The 15,906-nt window shown below is 36.6% G+C and overlaps 1 protein-coding gene across 2 annotated transcripts in view; it reads left to right on the top strand.

Moving 5' to 3' along the window:
- The window catches only part of TEX15 (testis expressed 15, meiosis and synapsis associated), a 78,841-nt gene extending 63,549 nt beyond the window's left edge, over positions 1-15,292 (top strand). For both annotated transcript variants that reach the window (XM_075204603.1, XM_075204604.1), the window contains exons 7-10: positions 4,634-9,828; positions 10,865-10,932; positions 12,589-13,601; positions 14,236-15,292. In XM_075204603.1, the coding sequence (XP_075060704.1) occupies positions 4,634-9,828; positions 10,865-10,932; positions 12,589-13,601; positions 14,236-14,249 (6,290 nt within the window). In that variant the 3' untranslated portion in view covers positions 14,250-15,292. The remainder of the gene's footprint in view (positions 1-4,633; positions 9,829-10,864; positions 10,933-12,588; positions 13,602-14,235) is intronic.
- The last annotated feature ends 614 nt before the right edge of the window (positions 15,293-15,906 follow it).

A 15,906-nucleotide genomic window follows, 5' to 3' on the forward strand; every position in this document is an offset into this window, starting at 1 on the left:
TAGACCATACATTTAACTTCAGCTGAATCTCTCTTTATTATTTAATTCAGGAGGAGATTGCTTAATATTTGGACTAATAGGGGGTTTAGAATGATTTTTCAATTTCCTATTTTTCCCTCCTTTAGTTCCTTTACTGGTCTTTTTGTTATTATATTTAGAAAATGAAGGCTGATCTACTAGCCTTTTCCTTTGAATTGTTCCCATTTGTTTAAAAAAGGCTCAGTAGAAGATGTAGGTCTAGGTGAGGAATAACTTTGATCCTTCCATTGTAAAGTCTCAAATCTATTCCTTAATGGTAAGTGAAACGAATCTACATTTAAATATTTTCCTCTAGACAGTGGGGAAAGTATATTTAGGTCATGTTGCAGTGCAAGAGCTGCAAATGCATTTATTTAATTGCATGCAAGGAAATTACTGAACAGCATTATTTTTACACTGCAATTTTGAAGTGAGCTATGAAATGTCCTTTCTCAACTATAAATCTGCCTGTACATTTCACATTTGCTCCACTGCAGTGGAACATGATTTTGCCAAGGTGCAAATTTGCTCTTTTTTTTTTACTTTGCTCCTAACTCTAAATAAGGCACATTGGGACATCCAAGTGTAACGATAATTAATGGCATAGCAGTCCAGGAGATTAAGTATGGAGAAGTGACTCTTAGACTTTGCTGTAAGTAGACTGTTGATCACTTTTTTTAATGTAATTTTGATGGTATCTTAAGCGAGGAAGCCCAATTGCAAAAATTGAGAAGGGAATGATAGAAGTGAAATTAATAAAGACAGTTGTACACAAACCATTTCAGTAATTTGGAGTCAGAGAGGTGTAAAGAGAGTTTGGTAATTGAAAAAAGACACATGGTAAATAGATGGTATCTTTAGGTTTGGTGGCATTAGTTCATGTTTTAAAGCGGATGAGAAAATGCCAACTGAGAGAGAAATGTTGAGTGAGTGTCCGAGGGAATAGAGTTGAAGAAGCAAGGAATGGGATGAGAGGAGTGCAGAGACTTCTTTGGTTACTGGGTTGAATATACAGAAGGTGGACTAAAGTGTAGGTCAAAATGGGTGGGGAGAGTGGAGTCTGGCATAAGATCCTGTCGATTGGTTGCTGGTGTTGATTTTGCTTTGAAGTAGTTGGCAAAGTCATGGCTCATGAGGGAGTGGTGCAGGTAGGCAGAATTGCAAGATAAACATGGAAAAGAGGCATTTGGGGTTAGGCTTAATTTCTAATTTATAGTGTTGGAAGTCAGTCTTGGAACAAGATTTCCTCCAGTGGTGCTCAGGTTTGTGGGAATACTTTTGCAGGTAGCGCGTCTGGTTCAAATCCATGGCTGATGTTTGGATTGTCAAAAACTGTATGTGGTGGCTGGATAGCATTTGTTTAAGGCTGTGAGTGTACTGTTGTAGAAACAAGATGCCATATCACATGTGGGCACAATAGTTATTAGAGAGCATTTAAGTGTTTGCAGTGTGGATGTAGGTGTAGAGGAGAGTGCATGAGATAAAGTGAGGCTGAAACAACAGAGATCATGGTCAAAGAAGGGGAATTTAGAGTTTAAAAAACTAGAAATGTAGTAGAAGCATCAATAGAAGAGGTCATGGTAGTGTCAATCACAGTGGGTTGGAGATGAAGTCCACTGGAAGACACCAGAGGAGGAAATCAAACTGAAATATTGAGAGATTGTGGGGTTGCCAATGGGAATATAAGAACATGTAGGTCAAAGGATAGGAATTATCAGAGCACTTGGGAGAATATTTGGGATTTTTTTTCTATTTCATTTTCTATGCATCTTTTGGGTAAATTTGCTGAGCTCAGAGCTGTAACGCTGAAGGGGGTCGCAGTTTATGAATATGTTAGGTTCATTGGGTTAAAACTAAGGGCTAGGGGGGCAGCATTTTTGTTTCTCAACCCAGGCGCTAAAATTTTAAGTTACGGCTCTGGCTGAGCTGCTCACTCTTAAGAAGATTGGAAACTCTCATGTGTTCTCAATTTGTAAATAATCTAGTTCACTGTAGAATTATGAATTTGAAATTGTTTGTAATTGACTTTATAACACTTTTGCAATGATGAATATCAACCACTGCTTCTCTGAGACCATTGTAGATGTCTTTTCATCTGGGCATGGTGTTAACACAAATCTGAATGCGAAAGTGGAACTGCCAAAGGCACTGCTTTAAAATACAATTGCTTCCACTTCATGATGATCAAATAGTCAAATGCATTTGATTGATGAAGTGCATCTGGCTGAAATTTGCACCTTTTTTTGACTGAAAGCAGTAAGGGTCTTTCTTTTTCATACATTAGTTTTTCATCTTGTCTTTTTTCTTGTTGAATAAATAATGACAAAATAAAATCTGTTATTGGTTATATTTCACATGAGCTTAAATATTATAAGTTTGACAATTTTTAGGACTTGGTGAGGAGTAGATATTGTGTTTTTACATATCAGTACATAATTACAATTGAAAGAGTGTGTACTTTCTTTTTCACTTTTTGTGTAGCTCACACAAGATAGCACCTAGTGATATTAAGAAATTTTTTTAGTTATAAAATAGTACTGTTGCACCGTATATCAATATATTTTCTGAAAATACACATGCCAGAGAATTAAACAGATTTCAAGGTTTTAAAACTAAATTCAAAAATAAAATAATGGTTTTATACATACAAATGTGCTATAGAAACATATAGAGCAGAACTGACACATATTATATACAGCAATGTCTGTCTTACATTATCATACACTGAAAAACATACTGCATACAAGCTAACCCGTCCCTCCAATATGTCAAGTGATTGCCTCTCATCGAGCCATGTGTTGCTCTCTGGCCAGGAACGTGCTGCTTATTTCAGTTTTAGTGGTGTAAGCTGGTAGTGCTAGTTACAGTCAATAAATGGTATGCCACCTATCACGATTGCCCAGCCTTTCGCAAATACAGCAATCTGAACAGCTAGCCGTGACTGGCGTCACTTAGCAATGAATACACATTTTCTGCCACCACAAAGGATTTATTATGGTGTCCTTACGTTCACCAAAACCACTTATTAATGTTATACACTTAAATCACATACACATGTAGCATGAGCCTCCCCGTGCTTCGTAAATTCACAAAGAATCACAGAGAATTCGCTAGATTAGATTTATTTTAATCTGAAAATGTTTCCAAGGCTTAGTTATAAAAAAAGTTAATAACAAGACATACAATAAAGTTGCACAAATAAGTTTCAGAGCATAAAATAGGAAATAAAACCAGAGTGACTACTTACTAGTTAAGACTTGGCATGTGTGAGGGAACACAATTGAGAAATATGAGAAATTTCAGTCCTGATAGTCCCCCTCATGAAAATGTACTCTGTAATGTCTAAAGCAGAAGATTTTAAGCCCTTCTTACAGGCTCTTCACCCCCACCTTAGGAATTACATTTTCAATTAAGTCAGATTGATTCCCAAAATGACATGTGAGTTATGGAGGATGTCCTGAAATCTGGAATGTTCACAGGGCCTGAGTTCTCACCTCTGCTTGGCTGGTCACGTCCACATCCTCTGCATACAAAAAACTTCTCAGAGATGCTCATCTATCCCTGGATCTGGCTAATTTCAAAACATTATTGACACTTGCATAGGTTCAGACTCATGTCATTTAGCAAAGCACACATTGAGATTACATTACAAAGTTACATACAATATACATTGTCATACCTGAATATTAAGGGAAAATAAAAATAGTACATAATCGTCACACCACCTTTGTTTACAGCATTTGTTTTGTCTTTTATTTATCCCTCTCTAGTGGTTCCTGGCTGCTAAGCCAAGTCCTCCTTTGCTTCGGTCAGTTGCACACCTTTTTAGTTCAGTAGAATCAATTTCTGTAAACAATAGGAAGGGGTTTAAACTCTTCCATGCCCTAAACTTTCTAAAAAAAAAATGTTTTGCTGTCATGATTTGTTAATTTGATTTTGGCTTTTCTCGACATAGTGAAATAAATAAAATCCACTGCTATTGGAATAAATGGCAGCTGGTAGCCAATGCAAAGGCAGAGAGAGTTAGTTCTGTACCATAAGATTGTTTGTGTGCTTATTTATCTTTATCTCATCTTGTCCATCTCCATTAATTCATAAGAATTTTTGAATGCAAATAGCATTTATTCTAATATAAACAATTTATTTCTATTGATAACAGCTTTATAGTTAGAAAAATTCCAACATTTGCAAATTAACATGTTTACATTTTAGTATGCATACACCTCTTAGGAATTATGACACTTGCAATTCTATGTGTGTATCAGTCTTCTTAATTGGAACACTAGTGTTCCAATTGCAAGTGTTCTCCTTGATTTTACTGTTAATACTACACTAGATTTTACATATTATATTTTATGTTTTACAAATTGAACATATTTCATTTAGATACATAGCACAACCTGGTCACACCGAGGTACAGCTGAGAAGACGGGATGCTCCACAATAACCTTGACCCATCATTATATTTCAGTGGTAGTTGGACAGAGTTAAGAAACAGCGCACTATGCCACTGGTGCTGGATTGTGCCATTTATCTGAATTAAACTACACCTGTATGTGCACAAGATTTAGAATTTTCATTTCTGATGTTTGTTTTGTGTTTTTTTACCTTACAGGAAATGATACATTTGCAAGCTGTACAGTGGCACAAAGAATTGGTAAAGGCAAAGATGCCACTATTGTCTTTAAAAGTGTTCGTTCAACATTGTTGAAACCTTCTGAGAAAGAGACATCCCAGAACAATGGCTCAGTTGCAGAGGCACAGACTATTGCTTTCACAGATACAGATCAACGGTCTGATATTCTGGTGACATCAACTATGTTTCAGAACCAAGTCACTGCTCCTGAAATAAGTGCATCCCACCAAAACATCACTGTTGCTCTACAGAATCTAATATCTTCAAGTATGGTGATTACATCAAAATCTATGAAAGACCCACGACTCTTAAAAAGAAATGAACAGGAAGCTTTAATACCAGCTGACCAGTATCAAACTGGTCATCAGAAACAAAACATTCTTCTCTGCGAAAATATGGTGTCTAGTAGCAAAGAGAGTGAAGAGAATTTTGTGAGATGTGAAAATAGTATCAGTAAAACACCCTTGTACTTAAGTTTTGAGGAAATGCGCGTTTCTGATGCCAATTTTATGTCTAAAGAACAGTTAATGAAAAAATTAAAGAAATATTCATCATTCTTGGCATTAAATAAAAAGGAGAGAGATGCAAGGATCCATTCTTTAAAAAAGTTGTCTAATGTTGAAAAAGCAGGACTTTCTAGAAAGTTGTGCATATATGACAAATACTACAGAATGTTCGCAAATCAATTAGAAATTGCAAAAGAAGGAAATCAGTCTAAAATGGCTTTATCTGCTCATAATAGTCCACCGGCTTGTCCTCAAGTAGCTGTTTCTGTGCCTGTTAGTACATCAGCCTGTAATAATAAAGGCAATGAAAATGGTCATATTCAAAACAAAAGCCAGTTGATTTCTTTATGGACTGATAGCGGACAAGGTGAAGGAAGTCAGTACATGTCTCAAGAAACAAGCCAAAAATATAAATCTCCTGCAGGGGCTAAGAATAGTTTAAGGGAAAATTACAGTGAGGGATTGTGCTGTCCTAAAAACAATTCGGTAGATAAAAGTACTGTAATAACTAGCAAAGCAAAAGATTTAAAAACTGTCCAGAGCTCTGTTACCCATGTTAATTACAAAACAGATACTCCTGAACTTGGTAAAGGTAATGTATGTAAAATTGATGTGTACCCCATCAGTAGAAGTGGACCTAAAGATGTGAAGAGTCAGAGGAGACCATTTAAAGTTGGAAAGGAATTCCCAGCAGAAATAAATGCAGCAAGCAGTCATATAAAACCTTCAACGATTGCAGATCCTCCATTGCCCCGCCAGAAGGTAAATTGTCAGAAAACTGAAGAGAAAGGCATATTAAAGAAATCACCTGTAAAGAAAATACAAAACCTGAGTCTGCACAAAGGGGATACTAAGAACGTTAAGGATTTAAAAAAGAACCTTACTACTTCAACTAAACAAATAATGGATGATAAACGTGATAATATCAAAAGTGCAAGAACTGGTGTGGATACAAAAACTACAAATGAAAAACACAACTTTGTTCTGCATTCATCTTATAAAGTGGACAATGGTACCAGCATTAAAGAAATATGTAAAACAGAAGGTTCAGATAGCCCAATAGTTGGCCTTCCTATACAAGTAAACATCTGTCTTGACAATGTAATTGAAACTCCTCATTCTGAGAATGTAAGAGCACAGCATTTGACACTGACAAAGAATACATCTATAGATGGAGATATGATGTCTGACGATTTACGATATGTGATGGAGTTAGAGAACCGTATAGACTGGAAAAGTATTTTTGGAATGGATTTGGAGAAAGCAAATGCAACAATGGCAGAGTTGCAAAGTCCTTCATTAAGGCGAGAGAGAGAGCCCAGTGGCATGAGGATCTTTCCCGATATGGAAATTACTGTAATAAACTCTCATTATGTGTGTGTAGACAGTTGTGTTGGCAATTTAGTTGGAGAAATGCATTCATCTATGGGAGTCAAAGAAGTCCAAAATGATAAATTTGAAGCTTCAAAAACTGCTTCTCCAAATTGTCAAAGCACAGGTCATAGCTTAGAAATGCAAATTGTACCAGCTAAGTTACAAGATTGCAAAACATCCATAGAATGTAACTCTAAACCGCTTTCTACTTGTATCAACATTGCAGAAGTTACGCAATCAGATAACAATGAATGTATTCATAATCAGATTACATTTGAGACAAAGATTGCTGGTAAATTGGCTTGTGTTAAAACCTTACACACACTAAATCATCCCACAATGAATAAAAGACTAAACAACAAAAGAATACCTTCCGTTCTTATTAAAAAATCAGTTAGAAGAATTAACAAGTTCTCTCAATCAGAAGAAAATATTAAAGTGGTCTTAGGTATGTTATCAGATGAGATTCCTTTATGTAAGAGCAAGCGCATATCCAAAAAACTAGATCGAGCTATACTTCACTTAAGAAAAGCACATAAAAGGGTACAAAAATCTCTGCAGCTTGTGGCAAAGGTCGGAGAGAGACGGAATGTGCCTAAAACCTGTAGTGTGCAGGGAAATCAGAATATCAACAATAGCAATGCTGTTGAAAACATAAAACAAAATAAAGAGAGAACAGAAGACAAAGCAAGGCAAGCTGAAAATTCAGAACTTGAAAGTACAAGTAGTAAGGTGATACCAACTCAAAATTCTTCACCAAATTTAATTGCCTCTGAGGTACAGCAACAAAAGTCTCTTTCAACAGATAGAAAATGTCTGACAGAGTCAACTGAAGCGCTTAATGGAGTATCTACGCAAGATTTACAGCTGACTAAATGTTTTAGCAATTCACCTTCAGCAAAAAAATTGGCAGTTTCCTCTCTCTTCAAAAGCAGCATTAGTTCCCCAGAAACATCTGGAGATCATCCTGATGTCTCTAGTATTACAATATCAAACAAAGAAAATGCAGTCCCAATCACTTCTTTTCCAAAACCACCATCTGAAAGCAAGGACATTCATGTTGAAAATTGTGAAACAGTTGATAATGATGGCAAATTACGTGACGCTGTAAGTAAAAGGAGACATCCAGTTTGCACCAAGAAGATGTTGTCAAAAGTCAGGAAACAAGGTTCGTCCCATGCTAAAACACTGCCAAAATGTTCCATGAAAAAAACGGTCTCCAGTAGGGAGTGCAGTCAACTTAAAGGAAAAAGATTCAAAGACTGTGCATCTGTCACAATGAAAAGTGCTGCAGTGCCAAGTTTATTGGTAAAATTATCTAAGATTTTGCAGAAAGCAAGTGAGACAGATTCCTTTAAAGCTGTGCAAGTCTGTAAATTATTGTGCAAAAAAATGCTACCTGTTTTTATTAATTCTTTTGAGAAAAAGCAGCAGTGTGTTCTGAAAGATGTGATTGTGGACAGGAGATTGTTTTTTGAACAGAATCTAAAAACATGTTTCAGGTGTTCGCTGAAGCCGCGAGCTGTAGAGGCGTTTCTTGAATTGCAGATGATGATTGAAACCAATCAGTTTATTGAGAATAGGATACACTATATTGAAGGAAGACCCACATTCCGTAGTCTTCTTTGGTATGATAGATCTCTCTATACTGAGTTACTTATGGGTGAGTCTGGCTATCAACAACAGTCACATTTCTATACAGCATTTCAAAAAAAACTGAAGCATGATGCATTAGCTACACTAGAGAACCATTATGCTCAACTTTCTGAGTTTCTGCAGGCAATTCATGAACAAAATAGTTGTTATTATGTCTACTTGAAATACAAGAGAGAACTGAAGGAATGTGAAGATGTTCTAAAGCATGGGTCTGATCATTCAGCATTTTCGCTCTCTGTTCCTTTCAGCTGTGGAGTACATCTTGGAGACACTATAGATGATCTGGCAGCCTTGCAAAAAGGCACTTTAGAGATCATAAGTTCCTTCATTAATCTTCCGAAGTGCGATTCAGGAAAGAAGGAACATGCATTATGTCTTTTAGAAATCATCTCTGCAAAAATTAATTTTATTAAGACCTCTGAGACTATAAGTATGCAACTGTCACTTTTTGGCATTGAGCACTTACTCTTTGATGCAGCAAAAATAATGTTTCACAGGGAAAGTAAAAAATATGGTGTCCTAAAAAAGATCACTCTGACAAAGGAATCCATGGCTCAAAAAAATAACTTTGCTTTATCGAAGTTGTATGAAGTGTATTGCATCCCCAGTGAGGAAACTACATTTATCGAAAAACAAGGTAACTTGTGGAATGAGAACATAAATTCAAACGGGAGCCTTCGTTTTTGTCCCCCACAGGATGTGTTCTTCGTTGGCAAGATCATAGACCAAGCTCGGTGTGCAAATACTGATCTGTTAGAACAGATGATCCATGACTGCAAAGAGCAATTGGAGTCCCAGATAAAATGCTTCCAAATCTTACAGGAGTGTGATGTAGATGAAGTCCTAATAAGAGAAAGTAATGTTTTAGAAGTCACACAAAGACGGGATCCACTCACTACACTTTTGAGGACTGAAGCTGTGGAAGCATACATCGAATTAGTAATGACCTATGAAACACTGCACTTTCTCAATTGTATAATTGCTTCACAGAGGTGCAAAGAAAGAACAAGGGGATTACTGTGGTATGACACATCTCTACTCTCTGATCTACTCAATAATCAAGAAAGACTGGTGTCCCTTTTGCAAAGGAACTTGATGCCTAATGTCATAGATATCATAGACAACACAATAACAGAAATAAAGTCAGAATTGGAAATAATATGTGACTGCACAAATTCTGTTAATTACTCGTATGCTTTTCAAATAATGACAAGAGAACTTTCAGAGCTGTCGGAATTAAAAAACTTTGTTTTGAAGTCTAAGTCTGGAGTTTGCACATACATCCACTTTTCCCCATACGTTGCCTCTTTACACTATGGAAGCTCATCAACAGAGCTGGACTACAATTACAGTCGACTTTCTGATTTTCTTGATATTTTAATGTCCACTCCAAAGAAAGATTTAGGGAAAATGGCGCATACAATGAAAATAATGAAAACTATTGAGTTAACGAAAGCTTTTGTTTTCAAGCCAGACCAATCCACATTTGATTTAATCACATGCCAGGTTCTGCAAAACAGAATGAAACTTGACATAGTAAACAAAATGCAAAAGGAAAGCAAAACGCTAAATGATCAATCTTCCAGGAAAAGGACATCTACAGAGCACACAGCTTCCTCCAGCCGCAAAAAGCAAAAGGTTAGTGTTATTAGGTTGTGTCTGCCCAGTGCATCATCCAAGCAGTAGTGTGCCTATTATAAGGTAAATAAAGGCAGCACAGGGCCCTGCTGGAACTGTGCATTTTTTCAGCTAGAAACTACATCATTCATGAAAGTTGGATCTCGGCTAGGGTGCCATTTTGAAGTGAAGGAGAAATGAGGGGTTAGGTACGTTATTACGAGTACCACAACAACGACTACCAGCATGCCTACAAAGAAAGATCGATTAGAAAAATCACTATAGTCAATATAATCAGACTTACCTAAAAAGCGAAGGTGCAGCGTTCCAATGCCTGGATGATGCTGACAGCAAGTAATTGCAAAGACGAAGCTCTCCGGCGCTTCACTTGGACGTCACTGAACAGTGCGACCTAGATACATGTTTATTTAAAGTGGCAATGTATGGACCCGCAGGTTAAGTCTTTAATAAAACACTTAGCTTGCAGGGTCCACACATTGCTGCTTTAAATAAACATGTATTTAGATTGCACTGTTCAGTGACGTCCAAGTGAAGTGCCGGAGAGCTTCGTCTTCGCAATTACTTGCTGTCAGTATCATCCAAGCATCGGAACTCTGCACCTTCACATTTTAGGTAAGTCTGATTATATTGACTATAGTGATTTTTCTAATAGATCTTTCTTTGTAGGCATGCTGGTTGTCGGGGTGGTAGTAATTGTGAAAACGATTACCACCGGAAATGAGAGAGGTTTAGCTTTCAGAGCTGAATAGATCCAATGGGACTGAAGGAGTGTTTCTCCTTCGCTTCAGTGTCTTTACATCAGCCACTCAGTCCAAAATATCGATTTCTTTCTCATGGTAGACCTAACTGACGAAAGTAAAAATGTTTGCATTTTATAATTCTCATTACATTTATGCAAATGTTTATGTTGACTTGTGTTAGAGTTCAGAAAGGCACCATTTAATTTGCCACTTTAGGCAGCAAAATGACCAGATAAGCCCATACTGAAATAAATAGTTAAAAAACGCTAAATATGCTTCTGTTATATTATCTCCAGGTCATAAAGTCGTCTGGAAAGTCTTCTGAAAAAGAAAGAGAAGAAAACGGAGTGGAGAGCATCATAAGGTATTAAATGTAATCTAATGATATATAAGTTCACTTGCTACCTAATATATCCCACCCCTCAACAGGTGCCATTGTAACAAGATAATCAATGTTATTCACTTAATTTGTCAGTGGTTTTAATGTTGTGCTTATCAGTGTGTGTTTGTATGTATATATGTGTGTGTATGTATCTCTCGCTCTCTCAGCTCTCACCACTCTTTGCAGATCTTGAAAAATAGGTTGACTTGCCCTCCCAAATTTCCAGTTACACTATTATGCCAACTGGTGACCCATATAAGATAATGGGTGACGTCTAGATCTCACACTGACCTATATGATTACCTAATTGCTGAAGAAGGCTCCCCTTATATACGGATACATTTCCTTAAGATGGAATAGACACTCTAGGCGATGTTCTCCTTTACTGTCTCAAGCAATTAAAATATGGCACCATTCATCCAGGCTCATTGATGGTTCCGGATATGATCCCCTTTGGTGCAGTACTAAACATGGTGAACCTATAAATATGGATGGCACGAGTTTGGGATTTACTATTTGGTTTAACTACATGAGGGAGGGTCGCTTTGATCATTTGACCAACTTAAAATTGGCACATGGCATTCCTAGGACTTTTACAATTATCTACAAATTCGACATGACCTTACCGTTCAATTTAGAGGTTCTGCCCCACAGCTGTTGAATGATCTCTTCCGAATCCTATTAATGGGACTCGGACCTCGTTATCATATTTCCTTAATTTATTTGTACCTATGCTGAATATTGATGACCTTCCTAAACTGCATACTGCTGGTAGACAGATCTGGGATTACTGGATGATAGGGACTGGAGTAGAGAGTGCTTATAAAGTCACCGCATTAGCTAGTTTTAGGCAAATTAAATTTTTTCTCTCACATAGGACTTACTTTACTCTTGTTCGTCTCTCCAAATTTAGCGGAAGTAGCGGTAACCTGTTCTAAATGTGGGAACCAGCAGGGCACCTACTGGCATATGCTGTGGGATTGCTCTCATCTAGCTATGTTCTGGGGAGAAGTCATGGACTGTATAGTGAAACATAATTTGGAAATTCCATTTATTAGTCCAAAAATGTGTATATTTGGTTTAGGTTTAACTGAAAAGACACAAACTAATTTGACAACTATTGTCCACTCTCTTTATGTTGGCTAAAGTTATTATTGTCAGAAAGTGGATGGCACCAGAATGTCCGTTCCACGGAGTTGGATTGATCTGGTCAATTATATAGTTGGTCACAAAAGATACATGTATAAGAGTTGTAGCAAATTAAATAAATATGAGAAAATCTGATATCGTTAGCGGAAATCATCATTTGTTATTGAAAAACTAAGAAGTGAACTGTTCCTGATAGAATGTGCTGTCTGGAGATGCACCTAGTCATTCGAAACACCATATGTAGCTATATCTTGTATTTCATAGCTATCATATAATCTGTTCTCCGCGAAAAACAACTGTACTATTTCTTTTATGTACATTACTAAACTTAGTAACACCCATATAATACCCCTATGTGGGTAATAATTGTGTGACTATTGTTACTGTTTTTTTAAAAAATCATATAAATTTGTTTGATTTACAAATATAAATAAATATATAGTCTATGCCATTCAATGTATTAACAAACATTTACATTATTTGTTTTAGAGCAAAAACAACAATTGGAATGAGTACTACTGAACAAAGTAAAGACCACAGTCCTGTAAAAAAGAGTTGTATAGAAGATTCACCACAGAATGATAGCAAAGCACTTGTCCTTTCAAGTCAAAGATATAAACAGCAAGAAAATGTAAAAGATATAATTACTTCTTCAGATATAGACAAAAGCATTATAGACTCCAGATCAAACCCATCCTCACTTGAAGGCTTTGATAACAGAAATAAGTCTGTTTCTTCTTTATATAAGAAATCTCTAGAAGTTTCAGTTTCTACAGGCATGCATTCTAAGGCTCAAGCACAGTCAGATAACACAGGTGTTTGTTCTTGCACTGAACCTGTAATTTCCACTAAACCAGATCATGAAAATATCAGTGAAACATCTGATGCACGCATCAAAATGAAAGTAGAATCCTCCATTGAGAAAGAGGCATTTTTAACCCAGTCATCAAAAACTGACAATGTGGCTAGTGTGACCGAATGTTCCAGAGGCACTAACGCATTAGAGGAACCAATGAACCTGGATGAAGCAGATCCTGTTACGGAAGAACAGGAAGGAAAACCGGGAAACTGTTCTACTCAGATTGCGCAGCTGCAACCTAAACCTCCTAACTGGAACAACCAGCTAATGCCACCAATGAGCAGCCCATATCCCCAGTACCCAGGATCTTCTAATCCTTGGCAGTATTCATTATACTTATGGTATCAAAATGGCAGTAATACGAGTGTAATGTCTCAGGGATATCAGGGAGTGTCCTACAGTACACAGCAGACCAATCCTTACAACCAGTCATCTGCATTTCCTGGGCTCCAGAATTCTTACGCTACAAACCAGCCATATGCCAACTTCACCAATCAGATTCAGACACCGATGTATCCACCATCTGGTCCTTTTGGAGCCACTTTGCCATACAATTACACTGACCATCCCTCTGCTTCAAAACAGAATCCTGTGCCAAGTTCATACAATTACAGTTCCACAGCGAATGTGGGGTGGCCATGGAGTAAGTGAACATAAATTGTAAATATCAGTGATTTAATCCTATGAGATTTCAAATGTATTATTATCAATTTGGGTTTGTACATGAAACAAGCAATTCCAGTATGGGAGAATAGACTTCTGGGTAATGCAATTGACATGGTAGCCATTTTAATCAATGCTTTGCCTACTGGGTTTGTAAAAGATAACAGTCATGTGCTGACACAGAATATCCACCTCTGGACAGGCTGTTTGCCCAAGATAGATTTTTTTTTTTGGGTATTTTGTTTTTTATTGTTAAAGTTGCATTTCCCAGAACTCTGTTCTTCTAAATATGAATGGCTTTCAAATATCAACACTTTGAAATAATAAGACTGAGTACAGATGGAGGGACTTTACAAAAACAATTTAACTGCATATTGGGAAGTATGTTTTAAAGCTATTTAAAGGTTGTGAACTAATTTGATAGTAAAGCAGGGACACCATAGTAAAATTTATTACGTAAGTGGTAGTCCAGCTTTAACCTTTCTTTTCTCTGGACTCCATGGTTTATGAAGAAGTGTTGACTGTAGAATAAGTAGTTACTGCTTTGACTTTTTATGTTCTAGTGCTATGTTTCACGTATATCTAATGGTTTTTTTTTTTGTTTTTTTTGGCAGATTCTTGGCAGTAGTCTTGCAGAAATAAGAAAAGAAAATGTCAAGTAATAACCTTCTGATAGTGTGTGTATTTTTACCTGAAATACTAGTGCAGCTGGCCACATGCAGTAGTTTTGAAAGTCTGTATTAACTGTCTTTTGTTATGCCAAATACATTAGAAGTTTCAGATATATCCATGTTCTTTCAGTCTATTCAAAATATGTTACTAAATACTAGCGAGGTCTTTCTCCAGCTGCTTCTTAGCTTCTTCATCTTGCCACTTCTTGCAGTACTTTGTGAAGGTCGTCTTTTTAGACATACCAATTCTTATAGAAGCGCCTCTTGCATTCGTATTTAGTATTTTTTCTAAGTATTTTTGTATGTGTTTGCATTATACTATTTAAAGTTGCAATATGACTCCAGTATTTCTTTTTTCAAAAACAAAATATACTTATTTTTATATGTTTTGTAATTTTTTTATACAAGAGGTTTTCTCAGGGCACTTCGATAGGTGTCTTTGTTACTATTTTATAAATGTGTTATGTGTAGAAATACGTTTTTATCTTTTTGTACTTGTTAGAGTTAAAGGTGCCTTAGTAATATGATGATTTGGAAGTCGTTGCTGTGTTTCTCTGCTTTGATCAAGCACTTTTTTTGTAAATGTTCCTGCTTTTTGTTCCAGTTGGAAAAACCTGGAGGAAGAGGGATTACTGATCCCTATGTCAATGCATAGCAGCCATTAACATGAGCACCAACAAATAACTGAGCACTGATAGAGCTGAAAAGAAAAGGAGCAATGACAGAAGTATTTGTCATTGCTGCCCATGTGAATGGTAGTGGTGTACCAGTATAAGAATCGCGACAATAGGGAAACTAAATAAAAGCTCTAAAACGGACAAGCACTATGGCAGCAGAAAAAATGTAATGTAATTGCAAAATCATCTTTAGTATTTTTAGGACATTAATGGGTGAACTTAAGTTGTGTTGGTTTTTCTGTATTGTTGTTGAATGCAGTTTGAGCATTATCTGTATTGTAGTTTGTAGTAGTTTGAGCATTATTAAAAATTTTTAACATCTCCTCTTTTATTGCCTCACTTTGTATCTATGATCACTTTCTCATTTTCATGTGACGTATGGAGATATGGTCAGCGTGTCTTTTCTATCAGTATAACAAGTGTCCACAGAAGCGACACAAAGGTGGTTAATCTTCAGCTTTTACTGTGCACAGAGGATATTTGGGGCTGTTTTATAAATGTGTCTGTCATGTGTGCAATGTATTTTGATCTTTTTTTTATACTTGTTCGAGTTAAAGGAAATCTTTGAAAGGCTTAACGGTTGATGGTCAGCCATGCTATATCTCTCAAAAACATAACTCCCTTAACATAAAATAAACACACACAAGTTTTGGCAAATCAGAATCATTTTTTTATTAATAGGAAACAAACGTATGGCGGAGGAGAAAGCACAAGCAGACAATTGAAACAAATGCCACAATGCGGGTCGCCACCTTCTCAGTATAAATCAACTGGGAGACGTTTTCCTCCCAGGAGCGCACCCTTGAAATGACCAGGTATTCATGTACCACAAGCTTAGAGGACCCGCATTAACTCCTAGGCTGATGTAATGCACTGAAAAACCTGCCCCCGAGGATGGTACTTTAAAGGGATGCAGACTCTTCAGCTGAATAAATGT

This window comes from Mixophyes fleayi, chromosome 1 (genome assembly GCF_038048845.1).
Source record: "Mixophyes fleayi isolate aMixFle1 chromosome 1, aMixFle1.hap1, whole genome shotgun sequence".
Taxonomy (NCBI): Eukaryota; Metazoa; Chordata; class Amphibia; order Anura; family Limnodynastidae; genus Mixophyes; species Mixophyes fleayi.